This window comes from Myxine glutinosa, chromosome 9 (assembly GCF_964187855.1).
Source record: "Myxine glutinosa chromosome 9, kmMyxGlut1.1, whole genome shotgun sequence".
Classification (NCBI taxonomy): Eukaryota; Metazoa; Chordata; class Myxini; order Myxiniformes; family Myxinidae; genus Myxine; species Myxine glutinosa.
The window spans coordinates 129,455,682-129,471,221 of record NC_136269.1 but is presented as its reverse complement, the minus strand read 5'-3'; the positions used below and the strand labels follow the sequence as shown (position 1 = coordinate 129,471,221).

The 15,540-nt window shown below is 46.9% G+C and overlaps 1 protein-coding gene across 5 annotated transcripts in view; it reads left to right on the top strand.

The window, feature by feature from the left end:
• Nucleotides 1-14,203, top strand: part of LOC137434937 (RAC-alpha serine/threonine-protein kinase) — a 184,658-nt gene extending 170,455 nt beyond the window's left edge. For 2 of the 5 annotated variants that reach the window (XM_078784909.1, XM_078784908.1), the window contains exons 5-10: nucleotides 4,530-4,683; nucleotides 8,307-8,438; nucleotides 12,689-12,754; nucleotides 13,222-13,290; nucleotides 13,427-13,552; nucleotides 13,854-14,202. In XM_078784909.1, coding sequence (XP_078641035.1) covers nucleotides 4,530-4,683; nucleotides 8,307-8,438; nucleotides 12,689-12,754; nucleotides 13,222-13,290; nucleotides 13,427-13,552; nucleotides 13,854-14,144 — 838 coding nt within the window. In that variant the 3' untranslated portion in view covers nucleotides 14,145-14,202. Of the gene's footprint in view, nucleotides 1-4,529; nucleotides 4,684-8,306; nucleotides 8,439-12,688; nucleotides 12,755-13,221; nucleotides 13,291-13,426; nucleotides 13,553-13,853 lie in introns of all 5 variants that reach the window. The other 3 variants (XM_078784910.1, XM_078784911.1, XM_078784907.1) reach the window with 2 other exon arrangements.
• Nucleotides 14,204-15,540: the final 1,337 nt, after the last annotated feature.

Sequence of the window (15,540 nt, the reverse complement as noted above, 5' to 3'; positions counted from 1 at the left end):
CCAGGGAAGGCTCCGTTGAATCTTGGAGCCCCGTGTGTGGATATGGCAGCGGAACGCCCAAACACACATTGATTAATATATGCACACTCGTACAGTTGTGATTTTACCTGCACATCAAACGTGATTATACGCACACACATCGGTAATAGAATTTCATGGATTGGTATGGGGAGCACATGACGGTGGTGAGCAGCTACCTGAAACAAGTGGTCAGTAGTATCGGATTCAATAGATACAGCAAATTGATTTCACATGTTGAAGAAAAATTGAGATAAAGGAGTGGAATGGAGCTTAATTTTATATACAGGGACAAACACTGAGTTATGTAAGGAAGGCATTGGCCATGTGGGACGAAATAATGCGGGATGATTAAAAGGGTAGTTAGTGCGGGATCAGACAAAAGCTCAGAAAAGAATTTTTTTTTATCCCATCTGTAATAAGATAGTAGCAGGCCTTCAGTCTTCGATATTTGTTGCCAATGATGTCCAGGATCTCCACCACTCATAAGGATGCCAAAATGGTACATGGGAGTCTCATCATGCACATATAAGTAGGTTAGGGGCCATATATTTATCACATAACACAAAGAAAAACAAACGTTTAATACAGTGCCTTCCGAAAGTATTCACACCCCTTGACTATTTTCACATATTGTTGTGTTACAGACTGAATTTAAAATGGATTAAATTTGATATTTTTTGTCACTGATCTACATATAATACCCCATAATGTCAAAGTGGAATTTTGTTTTAGAATTTTTTACAAAATAATTAAAAATGAAATACAAAAATATTTAATTTACATAAGTATTCAACCCCCTGAGTCAATACTTCGTAGAATCACCTTTGTCAGCGATTACAGCTTCGAGTCTTCTTGGGTATGTCTGTATCAGTTTTGCACATTTGGATTTGGGGAGTTTCTCCCATTCTTTGCAGATTTTTTCAAGCTCTGTCAAGTTGGATGGAGAGCGTCGTTGAATGGCAATCTTCAAGTCTTTCCACAGATTCTCAATGGGATTTAAGTCTGGGCTTTGGCTGGGCCACTCAAGGACTTTCTCGTTCTTGGACTGAAGCCGTTCCAGTGTTGCTTTGGCTGTATGCTTGGGGTCATTTTCCTGTTGCAACATAAATCTTTGCCACAGTCTAAGGTCTTTTGCACTCTAAAGCAGGTTCTCCTCAAGATTTGCCTGTATTAGCCTCCATTCATTGTTCCGTCTATCCTTACAAGTCCCCCAGTCCCTGCTGCTGAAGAATATCCCCATAGCATGATGCTGACACCACCATACATCACGGTAGTCTTTCACATGCGTTTTTGCAAACTCCAGGCGTGCTGTAATGTTCCTTTTTCTCAGGAGTAGCTTCCATCTGGCCACTCTCCCATGAAGCCTAGATTTCTTAAATGCTGCAGAGACTGTTGTCTTTCCGGCAGGTTCTCCCATCTCAGCCAAGGAACTCTGCAGTTCTGTCAGAGTGGTCATTGGGTTCTTGGTCACATCCCTTACCAAGGTCCTTCTTGCCCGATTGCTCAGTTTGGTCGGACGGCCAGCTCTAGGAAGAGTGTGGGTAGTTCCACACATTTTCAAATGATTGAGCTCACTGTTCTCTTGGGAACTTTCAACAGCCTATAATTTTTTTAACCCTTCCCCAGATCTATGCCTCCTCACAATTCTATCTCGGAGTTCTAAGGACAGTTCCTTGGACTTCATGGTAGAATTTCTGCTCTGATATGCAGTCAACTGTGGGACTTTATATAGAAAGGTGTGTTTCTTTCTAAATCATGTCTAATCTTTTGAATTGGCCACAGGTGGACTCAAATCAAGTTGTAGAGACATTTCAAAGATGATCAAAGGAAATTGGATGCACTTGAGCTTAATTTTTAGTGCCAAAGCAAAGTGGTTGAATACTTATTGACTCAAGATATTTCAGCTTAAAAATTTTAATTATTTTGTAAAATTTCTAAAAATAATAATAATAATAATTCCACTTTGACATTATGGGTACATTATTATGTGTAGATCAGTAACAAAATTCTCAGTTTAATCTGTTTATTTAAAATTCAGGCTGTAACGCAACAAAATGTGAAAAAAATCAAGGGATGTGAATACTTTCTGAAGCCAATGTGTGTTAAAGAAACACATATAATATAAATGAACAAGAAAGAGCAATCAGAGATTGCAGACCCTCGCCAGGATGTGTTTTCAGTGGTTTTTAATGCTTTTGTGTGAAAACAAATATGGCGGCCGAACCATGTGACCGATGACGTCATTCACCTTTCTTTTTTTTCTCCACCAAATTATCCCTAGATTATGCTCAAGAAATTTCATCTTGATCGGATGAAGTTTTGTACTTGTCGGGTTATTACGTCATAATAGAGGCACCTATGACATCAGCATTAACATATTTTATTCCCAATTGAGAGTTCTTTACAATGAGCCATGTCTCCATTTTTTCTACTAGTGAGATACCCGTGCTAAGCACGGGTGGGAGGCCGGAAGCAAACCGGCAATGCAGATACGGCGAATGCTAAAGCATGAAACCAATAAATTCCACATTCCTGTAGCAGCCTCAGTCACACGTCAGACATGGACAGCAAGTTCGTGAAGGACTTCCATGAAAAACGTACCCGTTCGCAAACAAACGGGTACGTTCATGTATAGAAACATCGATTGTGGGTCCGTGGCGAATCTGCATATGTCGATCGGCCAAGTTCACGTTTAAAAAGTAGAAACCATCACGGCATGTCGTCATTCACTTGAACTCGATATCTCTTTTTTTCATTCCAAACAACATAACTCCAATCACAAATTAATCACAAAATAAACTTTTAACAACATTGTTAATGTTTCCTTCATTGTAAAAACTATCAAGTCAACAGTTAAAAGGATTTTGAGCCGATAGGTGTTATGGCCTTGGCAAGATCGATGGAGACAGAGATCTGTTAGCTTATACACCGCCCAAATAGCTCTGTGGAATTCTCTCATGTAGAGATTAGACTCACGTCGTTTGAACTTATGCCGAGGTCATTATTTATTTTTAATGATGTTTATATACGAATCAAAAAAAAGACAATTGGTCTTGTGTCGTCCTTTTCCGCATATCTCGTGGGATTGTGAGTTGGAGAGACGACCGTGATGGTGGGGAGGGGGTTGGCATTCTCTCGAGTAGGGATTCAACCCATGTCCTTATAAAAGGTCTTTGTCCGAGGTCACCGAGTCCGATCGGTGCAGCTGTGCAGCGATCGGTGCAGCCGTTTGTGCGGCACCCGGGAAAATAACGTTATGCGGGAGTCCAAACCTGAAAATGCTGGAGGCCAAAGCTGAAATTGGAAAAACAATATAGCCTATTTTACTCCAGGAGATCCCAGGATTACCCACCCAAAATATCGTTGCGATCGGTTCAGCCGTTTTTGCGGTACCTGGGAACGGACGGACATTTGGTGAATTATAGTAAGATTCAGCGCTTTCTGAAATATAGAGGTGCAACGTTTTTCGGTTTTTTCAAGATGGCGGCCGAACCACGTGACCTATGATGTCGTAATAATTAAAAAATTATACAGGTGGAGTTGCACCTATGGTGAAAATTTCCTGTCAATCGGACCAACGGTTGCAGAGAAAATCATTTATTCTGTGCGGACAAACAAACAGACAAACGGACTCGAATGCAATACCTTCTCCTCAGGCGAGGCTAACTAGAACAACTCTGATGAGACCACTTTACATTTTGTTTCCCTCTTGTCGGCTTGATCTGTATCCGGACCTGGACCAAAATCGAATCGGCTTGTTCTCGTCACCGAACCAACTCGTCCGCCAAATTCTCCATCTCACCTTTGTCCCCATCCCTCAATGGTGATTAATCACTTAAAAAATTCGAGTATCCAGATCCGGAATCTTCACCAAAATCCAATCAATTCCTCCTTGCCACACACCCAACCTGTCCACAAAGTTTTGTCCGAATCCGTCCATAACTGTTTGAGATGTCCTGCTCACAGGCAGACAAACAGTGGCGGAAACAACCTCCGTCTACCGTTGCTGACGGGGGTAAACATGGCAAAGTCCACCTTGCCCCTTTCTCTGCAAACACTTTGTATTTCCATTGCTTCTCTTCAGTTACCTAAATATGCAAATGATATGAAGGCTGTAGCTACACGTCATGTTTCTAAACCTGCACACTCGTTCTTGGTATGAAATGTGTCATGTACTTGTGGTTCCATTTGGTTGTTTGGTTGAAATTGCATTTCCTGTTAAAACGACCAATCAGGAAATGAATCAGTCCCACACCAAACACCAACGTGGTTCCCACACCAAACCATCTGCTCTGATTCTGGGAGTGCGGCGCTTCGAACCTCGGCCAAGTCAAACCCCAGGCTAAACAAACAGCCATATGTTGGCAACCATTGCACATGCTATATGGGCCTAACGGTCTCCTCCTGCATCGAATTTCCTTTTAAGGGAACTCATACTTAGGAAAGCATGGCTCCCTTGTTAGAGATGAAATGGTGGCTGCAAGTTTGAATTTTCACCTTGGGTACAGGGAGGAATGGATACGGGTGATCCAGGAAGTGGCTGACAGGCTGAAGCAGCAAGAGGACGAGGATGAGGAGATGGAACACAAGCCGAGTCCGCAGGAGGACATGGGCTGTGGAGAAGACATGGACGTATCCGTTTCCAAACCTCGTTCGAGAGTGGTGAGTTAGACACAAAGGTGTCTGCATACATGTTGTTTTTTTTTGTGGAAAGTTTGTGGTGAACTGTTCACCAGTTTTATCTGGTAAGAGTTCGACAATATGTGCTTCCCGAAGAATTCAGGCTTCTGAAAAGAGCCGTACAATTGAGGGTTCAACGATGACAAACAAATAACAGGGCGGAGGAGAAAAATCAGACAAGGAAGGCCCATGAAAAGATCATCAATGTGTGTTAAACACAAAAGAGAAGCTGGATGCAGACAAACGAGGAGGGGGCTAGACAAACGAGGAGGGGGCTAGACAAACGAGGAGGGGGGTAGACAAACGAGGAGGGGGCTAGACAAACGAGGAGGGGGCTAGACAAACGAGGAGCAGGCAAGACAAACGAGGCGGGAGCTAGGCAAACGAGGAGCAGGCAAGACAAACGAGGAGGAGGCTAGACAAACGAGGAGGAGGCAAGACAAACGAGGAGGGAGCTAGACAAACGAGGAGGAGGCAAGACAAATGAGGAGGGAGCTAGACAAATGAGGAGGGGCAAGACACACGACGAGGGGGCTAGACAAACGAGGAGGAGGCAAGACAAACGAGGAGGGAGCTAGACAAACGAGGAGCGGCTAGACAAATGAGGAGGGAGCTAGACAAACGAGGAGGAGGCTAGACAAACGAGTAGGGGGCTAGACAAACGAGGAGGGGGCTAGACAAATGAAGAGGGGCAAGACAAACGAGGAGGAGGCTAGACATATGAGGAGGGAGCTAGACAAACCAGGAGGAGGAAAGACAAACGAGGCGGCAAGAGAAACGAGGAGGGAGCTAGACAAACGAGGAGGAGGCAAGACAAACGAGGAGGAGGCAAGACAAACGAGGAGGGAGCTAGACAAACGAGGAGGAGGCAAGACAAACGAGGAGGGAGCTAGACAAACGAGGAGGAGGCAAGACAAATGAGGAGGGAGCTAGACAAACGAGGAGGAGGCAAGACAAACGAGGAGGGAGCTAGACAAACGAGGAGGAGGCAAGACAAACGAGGAGGGAGCTAGACAAACGAGGAGGGGGCTAGACAAACGAGGAGGAGGCTAGACAAACGAGGAGGGGGCTAGACAAATGAGGAGGGGGCTAGACAAATGAAGAGGGGGCAAGACAAACGAGGAGGTGGCTAGACAAACGAGGAGGAGGCTAGACAAACGAGGAGGGGGCTAGACAAATGAAGAGGGGGCTAGACAAACGAGGAGGGGCTAGACAAATGAGGAGGGGGCTAGACAAACGAGGAGGGGGCTAGACAAACGAGGAGGGGGCTAGACAAACGAGGAGGGGGCTAGACAAATGAGGAGGGGGCTAGACAAATGAAGAGGGGGCAAGACAAACGAGGAGGTGGCTAGACAAACGAGGAGGAGGCTAGACAAACGAGGAGGGGGCTAGACAAATGAAGAGGGGGCTAGACAAACGAGGAGGGGGCTAGACAAACGAGGAGGGGGCTAGACAAACGAGGAGGGGGCTAGACAAATGAGGAGGGGGCTAGACAAACGAGGAGGGGGCTAGACAAATGAGGAGGGGGTTAGACAAATGAGGAGGTGGCTAGACAAACGAGGAGGAGGCTAGACATATGAGGAGGAGGCTAGACATATGAGGAGGCAAGACAAACGAGGAGGGGCTAGACAAACGAGGAGGGGGATAGACAAACGAGGAGGGTCTAGACAAATGAGGAGGGGGCTAGACAAATGAAGAGGGGGCAAGACAAACGAGGAGGTGCCTAGACAAACGAGGAGGAGGCTAGACATATGAGGAGGCAAGACAAACGAGGAGGGGCTAGACAAACGAGGAGGAGGCTAGACAAACGAGGAGGAGGCTAGACAAACGAGGAGGGGGCTAGACAAACGAGGAGGAGGCAAGACAAACGAGGAGGGGCCTAGCAAGAATAGAAAAGCTGCTCATGGGAAATTATGGGAGATGATGTGAAATGGTGATGGGACTGCAATCTTGAAAACCTGGATGGAAGGATGGGAAAGCGCAGACTCCAAGGTGATTTCGCAGTTGGGAGAAAAGGGAGTGGAGGTGAGCATGAAGCTGAGACTTAGGAATAATAACGAAGAATGTTTTCCTGGAGGATATTATGTGCAACTTAGTGGTGCCGTGGAATGGCAGGGAGCATTCATATGCAGCCATCATGGCCTGGCGATGCGGTTTTGGGATGCTGTGCTGCTCATGCAGTTCCTCCTCTAGATTCAGAACATGAATTCCGAATTTGGATTTGGTCGGGGTATTGGCACACAATTGTCTACTTTTACCAAATACACCATGAGATGTTTTCAAAATACACCAAATACACCATTGTTAGCAGCAAATGTTGACAGACGATACCTCAGGGTCAGACACCAGGAAGTTGCAAGACCGAATGATCGGTGCGAGAAGTTTTCGACCTTTCCACAATAAGTTTGAAGGCCTTGCACTGCATTTGAGATGCCAATGAGTTCAAGTGCCTTAAATTCCACTGCCTATGGAGATGGAGGGTCCGGGAGGAGGGGGGCGGGGGGGTTGATTGAGCAGCACCAACCACATCTATAGCTCTGCAGATGAACGCCTTGAACATTGACAGGAGCAGTGAACGGCCAAGAAATTACTTGGCTCAACAGATCAGTGTGCGCCTGCATTCTGCACGGCAGATGTTCTTTTAAGGTAGCTGGACTGGTGAGCAGGACATGTGTGGAGTCAAGTGGAAAGAATGCCCCGGCTTGCAATGCTCAGCTGTTTCAAAGCATTTGGGGTGGGGGTTAGAGGACGCAGAGGGGGAGCAGGAGAAGCATTCGAGGCCTGATGGGGAGTATAGGTTATGGATTGTGAAGAGGAGTGGCTTGCGACACCCCATGAGACATAGGCCTTCCCCAGGCCCGATGTCACATTGAGCTCAAACCATTTGCAGCTGCTGTTCTTGAAGGTGCCGGGAAAGGAAAGTGAAGTCTGAAACATACGTAATGAGCATCAGTGTAACTGCTTCGGCAGGAGCCAAGGCTCCACAAAGAGTATGGTACATCACATTCAAATCAAAATGTCACCTTTAGCGAACATGAAAGGGTGTACCTATAAGTTTACCTGTTGCACAATGAAGCCAGGTACTACTACTACTATTTTAAGGACCATTCCCGTATTAGGGGGTACGTCGCCCATAACATGTGCTGCATGTACATAAGATTACCTGTTGCCTAATTAGGTTACCTAATTATTAGATTACCAATAGGCCAGATATGCCTGAGTAAAGGTTTTGGTAGTGGTGTGGAGAGGGTTTAGGTTAAGGTGTGTGTGTGTGTGTGTGTGTGTGTGTGTGTGTGTGTGTGTGTGTGTGTGTGTGTGTACATACATAGATATATATGAGATCAACTTTTTTTTTTAGGGATGCTGTTGATGTTTTTGGGTTGGGGGGGGAGGGGGGGCATACCTGTTGATTTAGATTGAGATCATGGTCTGGATCGCAGGCACCCAGTGTCATGATGCCGGAGCAATATGCGGTGTTGTGGATGAGCGCGGTTCTTCCGAGACACATCAAAGAGGCAATTGTGCGGCCAAATTTTGGGCAGGAGTCGTAAGCATCTGCTCAACAGCTGACGCGGTTTTCTTTCCTTTCTTTCCATGCATTGCAGACAATGAACGACTTTGATTATCTGAAACTTTTAGGAAAAGGAACCTTTGGGAAAGTGATCCTGGTCCGGGAGAAGGCCACGGGACAATACTATGCCATGAAGATCCTAAAGAAGGAAGTCATTGTCGCAAAGGTAGTCGCATCACTTCAAGAAGTGTGAATTCCTTTTTTTTTTTAATTGAAAAGCACCGAATACCTTCAAGAAATCGTTTGAATTGTCGTTTGTATTTATCTATCAAGATCTATTTTATTTAAAATGGTCACAAAATGTTTGTTTGGTGCAATGATCGAAGATTCCTGGAGGAGCTTGTACCACCTGCAGGACACAGACATTATTATAGGTCATTGTACTTTTACACGAATTGCAAGAACATTAGGAGACGATTATTGATAAACATGGGATTTGTACCTGTGCTCCCGACATCAGGGCTGGTAGGATGGCCTAGAGGTACACACACTCACCTCGAAGCTGTCTCGCCTGGGTTCGAATCCCGACCCAGCTAGAAACTGCCACCCCGGTGTTTCATCAATGTGCCCTCCATCGGATGGATGTTAAACTGGGAGTCTCGTCTGCCGGCATTAGTTGGTGGACGTTAAGGATCTCCTGGAGTTCTTCGCGAAGAGTAGGCGAGCTATGGCCGGCACTCTGGTCAAATGACAAATTGCTGCCCTGACTGACTGATTCGAAGGCAATGGCAAACCACCACTTTGATTGGCAAACCACCACTTTGATTGTCAAACCACCACTTTGATTGGCAAACCACCACTTTGATTGGCAAACCACCACTTTGATTGGCAAACCACCACAAATGGCAAACCACCACTTTGATTGGCAAACCACCACGTTGATTGGCAAACCACCACAAATGGCAAACCACCACGTTGATTGGCAAACCACCACAAATGGCAAACCACCACGTTGATTGGCAAACCACCACAAATGGCAAACCACCACGTTGATTGGCAAACCACCACAAATGGCAAACCACCACTTTGATTGGCAAACCACCACTTTGGCAAACCACCACGTTGATTGGCAAACCACCACAAATGGCAAACCACCACTTTGAATGGCAAACCACCACTTTGATTGGCCAATCACCACTTTGGCAAACCACCACAAATGGCAAACCACCACAAATGGCAAGCCACCACCACCGCAAACCACCACAAATGGCAAACCACCACTTTGGTTGGCAAACTACCACTTTGGTTGGCAAACCACCACTTTGATTGGCAAACCACCACTTTGATTGGCAAACCACCACTTTGATTGGCAAACCACCACTTTGATTGGCAAACCACCACAAATGGCAAACCACCACTTTGATTGGCAAACCACCACGTTGATTGGCAAACCACCACAAATGGCAAACCACCACGTTGATTGGCAAACCACCACAAATGGCAAACCACCACGTTGATTGGCAAACCACCACAAATGGCAAACCACCACGTTGATTGGCAAACCACCACAAATGGCAAACCACCACTTTGATTGGCAAACCACCACTTTGGCAAACCACCACGTTGATTGGCAAACCACCACAAATGGCAAACCACCACTTTGATTGGCAAACCACCACTTTGATTGGCCAATCACCACTTTGGCAAACCACCACAAATGGCAAACCACCACAAATGGCAAGCCACCACCACCGCAAACCACCACAAATGGCAAACCACCACAAATGGCAAACCACCACTTTGGTTGGCAAACTACCACTTTGGTTGGCAAACCACCACTTTGATTGGCAAACCACCACTTTGATTGGCAAACCACCACTTTGATTGGCAAACCACCACTTTGATTGGCAAACTACCATTTTGATTGGCAAACCACCACAAATGGCAAACCACCACTTTGATTGGCAAACCACCACAAATGGCGAACCACCACTTTGATTGGCAAACCACCGCTTTGATTGGCAAACCGCCACAAATGGCAAACCACCGCTTTGATTGGCAAACCACCACTTTGATTGGCAAACCACCACAAATGGCAAACCACCGCTTTGATTGGCAAATCACCACAAATGGCAAACCACCACTTTGATTGGCAAACCACCGCTTTGATTGGCAAACCACCGCTTTGATTGGCAAACCACCACAAATGGCAAACCACCGCTTTGATTGGCAAACCACCACAAATGGCAAACCACCGCTTTGATTGGCAAACCACCACTTTGATTGGCAAACCACCACAAATGGCAAACCACCGCTTTGATTGGCAAACCACCGCTTTGATTGGCAAACCACCACAAATGGCAAACCACCGCTTTGATTGGCAAACCACCACAAATGGCAAACCACCGCTTTGATTGGCAAACCACCACAAATGGCAAACCACCGCTTTGATTGGCAAACCACCACAAATGGCGAACCACCACTTTGATTGGCAAACCACCACAAATGGCAAACCACCACTTTGATTGGCAAACCACCACTTTGATTGGCAAACCACCACAAATGGCAAACCACCACTTTGATTGGCAAACCACCACAAATGGCAAACCACCGCTTTGGCAAACCACCACAAATGGCAAACCACCGCTTTGATTGGCAAACCACCACAAATGGCAAACCACCGCTTTGATTGGCAAACCACCACAAATGGCAAACCACCGCTTTGATTGGCAAACCACCACAAATGGCAAACCACCACTTTGATTGGCAAACTACCGCTTTGATTGGCAAACCACCACAAATGGCAAACCACCGCTTTGATTGGCAAACCACCACAAATGGCAAACCACCGCTTTGATTGGCAAACCACCACTTTGATTGGCAAACCACCACAATTGGCAAACCACCGCTTTGATTGGCAAACCACCACAAATGGCGAACCACCACTTTGATTGGCAAACCACCGCTTTGATTGGCAAACCACCACTTTGATTGGCAAACCACCACAAATGGCAAACCACCACAAATGGCAAACCACCGCTTTGATTGGCAAACCACCACCACCGCAAACCTCCACCATAACCCGTGCCAAGAGACTGCTTTGGCAGCACCTGTGGTCTATAAAGAGTACATACAGCACAGGTATATCGTCCCTACATCATGAGCCCGCGTTCATCAAAGGGTTAAGATTGGAATACCAACAGGCCAACCCAGATTAAATGAAATGTAACTACAGTTTAATTAAACGAAAACTTGGATTTAAAAAAACTAATTAGATTGAAATTTAGATAGATAATTAATTTGGATTGAATTTTTAACTCTAATGAATGTTCTTGCGGAATATCTCGGAGCAGCAGTGTTTGTAAACACCTCACACGCCAGGCGTGGTGTGGAGTGTCGTGAACGGTGACGGCACTTTGGAGAGTCTCATCCAGATGCAAATGTTTTAAGCTTGGCTCGTGCACCACAGGGCTTGCCTCTTATTATGCTGAGGCTGGCAGAATGAGCCGGCGGCATAAAACAGATGTAAGAGAATGGCCTCCTTGGCCGGCAGGGCCTGTCTTTCCACTGCCAGCGCTTTCAAGGCACCGCCACGAAACCAGACGCGTACGGCCTCCCACCGCCGTCTTACCCAAAGCGCCTGCAGATGCCGTGCCTATCTGCCATGCCCTTCTGCCGTGCCCTTCTGTCGTACCCATCTGCCGTGCCCTTCTGCCGTGCCCATCTGCCGTGCCCTTCTGTCGTACCCATCTGCCGTGCCCTTCTGCCGTGCCCATCTGCCGTGCCTATCTGCCGTGCCTATCTGCCATGCCCATCTGCCGTGCCTATCTGCCATGCCCTTCTGCCGTGTCTATCTGCCATGCCCTTCTGCCATGCCCTTCTGTCGCGCCTATCTGCCATGCCCTTCTGCCGTGCCCATCTGTCATGCCCTTCTGCCGCGCCTATCTGCCGTGCCCTTCTGTCGTGCCCATCTGCCGTGCCTATCTGCCATGCCCATCTGCCGTGCCTATCTGCCATGCCCTTCTGCCGTGCCCATCTGCCGTGCCTATCTGCCGTGCCTATCTGCCATGCCCCTCTGCCGCGCCTATCTGCCGTGCGCATCAGCAAAAGGGGGAAAGGCTGCGGTGAGGAGAGTCCCTTTATTTGAGAGAAATGGCGGACGAGGCACACCGAAGGCCCAATTGGATTAGTCACCCAGCATGCGATTTGCGATTTGGACACCACCCAAAGGCAAAGCAATAATGTGACAAAATGAAACGCATTTAGAATCACACTAGGAGTTTTGCAATAAACCCTTTGATTTAGTTTGAGGCTTTGCACATTTGATTGCATTTCCTACCTGCTTTCCCCTTAAACAGAAGTATTGTTTTCGATGTTCTTTTGGGGGTTTTTTACGGTGCGATACCAAAAAAAACCAAAAGCACCTGCACTTGTGATGGTCGAGCTGCGCGTAAGAACGCACATTTGCCTTTACAGGATGAAGTGGCGCACACTCTAACGGAGAACAGGGTCCTGCAAAGCACCAAGCATCCCTTTTTAACAGTAAGCTTCCTTCCGGGCCACCACCGGCTGCCTTCTCCTACGTTCTTTAACTTTAAGCACTTACCGGCAGCGGCACCGACGGATGAATGATGCGACCATTGCTCGTCCTCAAAGCTCTCGGGCCTTCAGGACGTTGTTGTATGACGGCCCTTCATTAATCGCCCACTTCCCACTTAGCCGTTGCCTTTCCTCACCCTAACCCCTTCCTTTCCGGTCTGTATCCCCATTCCTCCAGCACTCCTCTCTTACCTCCTGTTTCGATCAATTTTCACAACACCCTAACCCTAACGACTCATGCATATGTAATAAGTAGATGGCTCTAACTGCTCAAATATACCAGTCCTTCATACGGAATGAAATGAATATGAATGAATGAACGAATGAATGCGGATACGGAGACGGATATTATTCCTTTCCCCCACAGTCGAACTTAACGCCACCTTCATTTGCCTTTTCCTTTTGTCCAGCACCTCAAGTACTCCTTTCAAACGAACGACCGGCTGTGCTTCGTCATGGAATACGTCAACGGCGGAGAGGCAAGTACTTGTACAATGGGATGGCACAAAGACTAAAGAGAAGGCCACAACCTGCGGTGCCGTTATGCACGAAACGTCAAAAAAGTGAGGATGCAAAGTAGCGTAAGCTAATTTTTCACGTTGTCACGTGATGCAGCTGTTCTTCCATTTATCCCGCGAGAGGGTATTCTCAGAAGACCGCACGCGCTTCTACGGTGCCGAAATAGTCTCGGCACTCGATTACCTGCACTCGGAGAAGAACGTCGTGTACAGGGACCTCAAGGTAATGCCCGACATGCCGTACTATGTGCAAACTAACCTCGTTGGCATTGGACTGATGTAAAAATATAAAGAAAGATTGTTTTTAAAAGAAAAGACTCACAATATTCCCCCAATAGATGCCAACGCCGCTTTTAATTCAGCAGAATGATCCTCAAGCGTTGCTTTTCATCGGGACGTTTCCTTTCTCTCGTCTGAGCTCACTGCAACCTCTTCATTTCCTCATTGTACAATTAATCGGCATGCTGTTTCCTTCAATGTACAATATGGTAGGACTCGGACTAATTCCCCTTCCTCTGCTTTAGCTGGAGAATCTGATGCTGGACAAGGATGGCCACATCAAGATTGCGGACTTTGGTTTGTGCAAGGAAGGCATCACGGACGGTGCGACCATGAAAACCTTTTGCGGTACCCCTGAGTATCTGGCCCCAGAGGTGAGTCGTCGACGAAGGTTAAAGATGAATTTTTTTTTTGAAGCCATCATCGCAATACGGGGTCGTATTGCGGACAAGGTTCACGCATGGGTCCGTGAGAACTTGCAGCTTGGATATCAATGTTCCTTGTTAACCACATCGATGCCTCTCATTTTGTCCTGAGTGTTGAGAATACAACCGTACATCGTGAAATTGCTGAACTGTGTGAATAAAGGAAGTGGTATTAAAACAGGAAGCGATTTGATTGCATTCAAACATATATCTATAGAACCACCTTTGGAGGCCATTTTTCACCGCAAAGCAGGGGTTAGCCTTTTTCGCGCACCGTGGTCCCCTTTTTGAAGCAATGTTTTATGGCCGGATTCCCTTCCTGCCGCCAACCCTGTTAGTCACCTTTTGCGACACACAGGGAATTACCAGTGAACTGGTACTCAATTTGCCGACCTCGGAAGGATGACAGGCTGAGTCAACCCACCTGACGTTAATTCAGCGATCAACCGGGATTCTAACCCAGGATCCCAATCCAGCACCCTAACCGCTAAGCCAATACCAGGCTTTCAAACATATATATATATATATATATATATATATATATATATATATATATATATATATATATATATATATATATATATATTATAATATATAATATATAATGTTTTGGTTTTTAGAACCCTCCACTTGGTAAATTTTTGTAAATGTTTCCTTATAAATAATCCCCTCTAAATACTCCCATTTTTGGTGTAAAGGTCAAAGGTCGCATCCTAGTTAGGCCATGTACAACACGTAGGACACCATAGGATCTTCTTTAGTTATTTCATTAGTATGTGTTTCAGGTAAGGATCTGTTTCCAATAGTTTGACTCTGCGTTGTATTAATCAAATAACCTAGCCCCCTTCTCAAATTCCCATCCTATTCATTTTGCGGCTTTACCCTCTCAAAATTGTATGGCCCCAAGCCGCCATTGCCAGCAGCGTTCGCTGCCTTTGAGCTAAAGCTCGCCCCAAGCCGCCATTGCCAGTAGCGTTCGCTGCCGTTGAGCTGAAGCTGGCCCCAAGCCGCCATTACGCACGCGGTCAGAGTGGGAGAAGAAGGGAGGAGCGGCCAGGAACATAGGCATGGCCCCATCAACGCGTCACGAGGGGAGGTACCAATGAACCCTCGTGACCAATCCGGGCCGAGGCATGTTCACCGGTAGGCGTAGCGAAGCGGATGCGGCTTGATATGCGAGGCTTGTGATAAAAGCGCGAGCGCGAAGCCCTTTCACGCAAATGCGGGGGACAGAGCAGATGATCAAGAGAGGAGAGAAGATCGGCAGATGATCGGCAAACTTGAGCGAACAGCGCAGAGGCGGCGAATGATAAGAACCTTGCGTGGAGGATCGCTTGGGACGATCGTGTGATACGAACTGCCGTGGTTTTGAGAGCGTTCGGCACGCTATACGTACGGAGATCCCCCGCCCCTCAGATTTGTAAGGTCCGGTCGCGCGCCAACGACACCAGCTGCCTGCCATTCTTTGCGGCAGACCCGGAGCCTGGAACCATCTGCTTGGACCCTT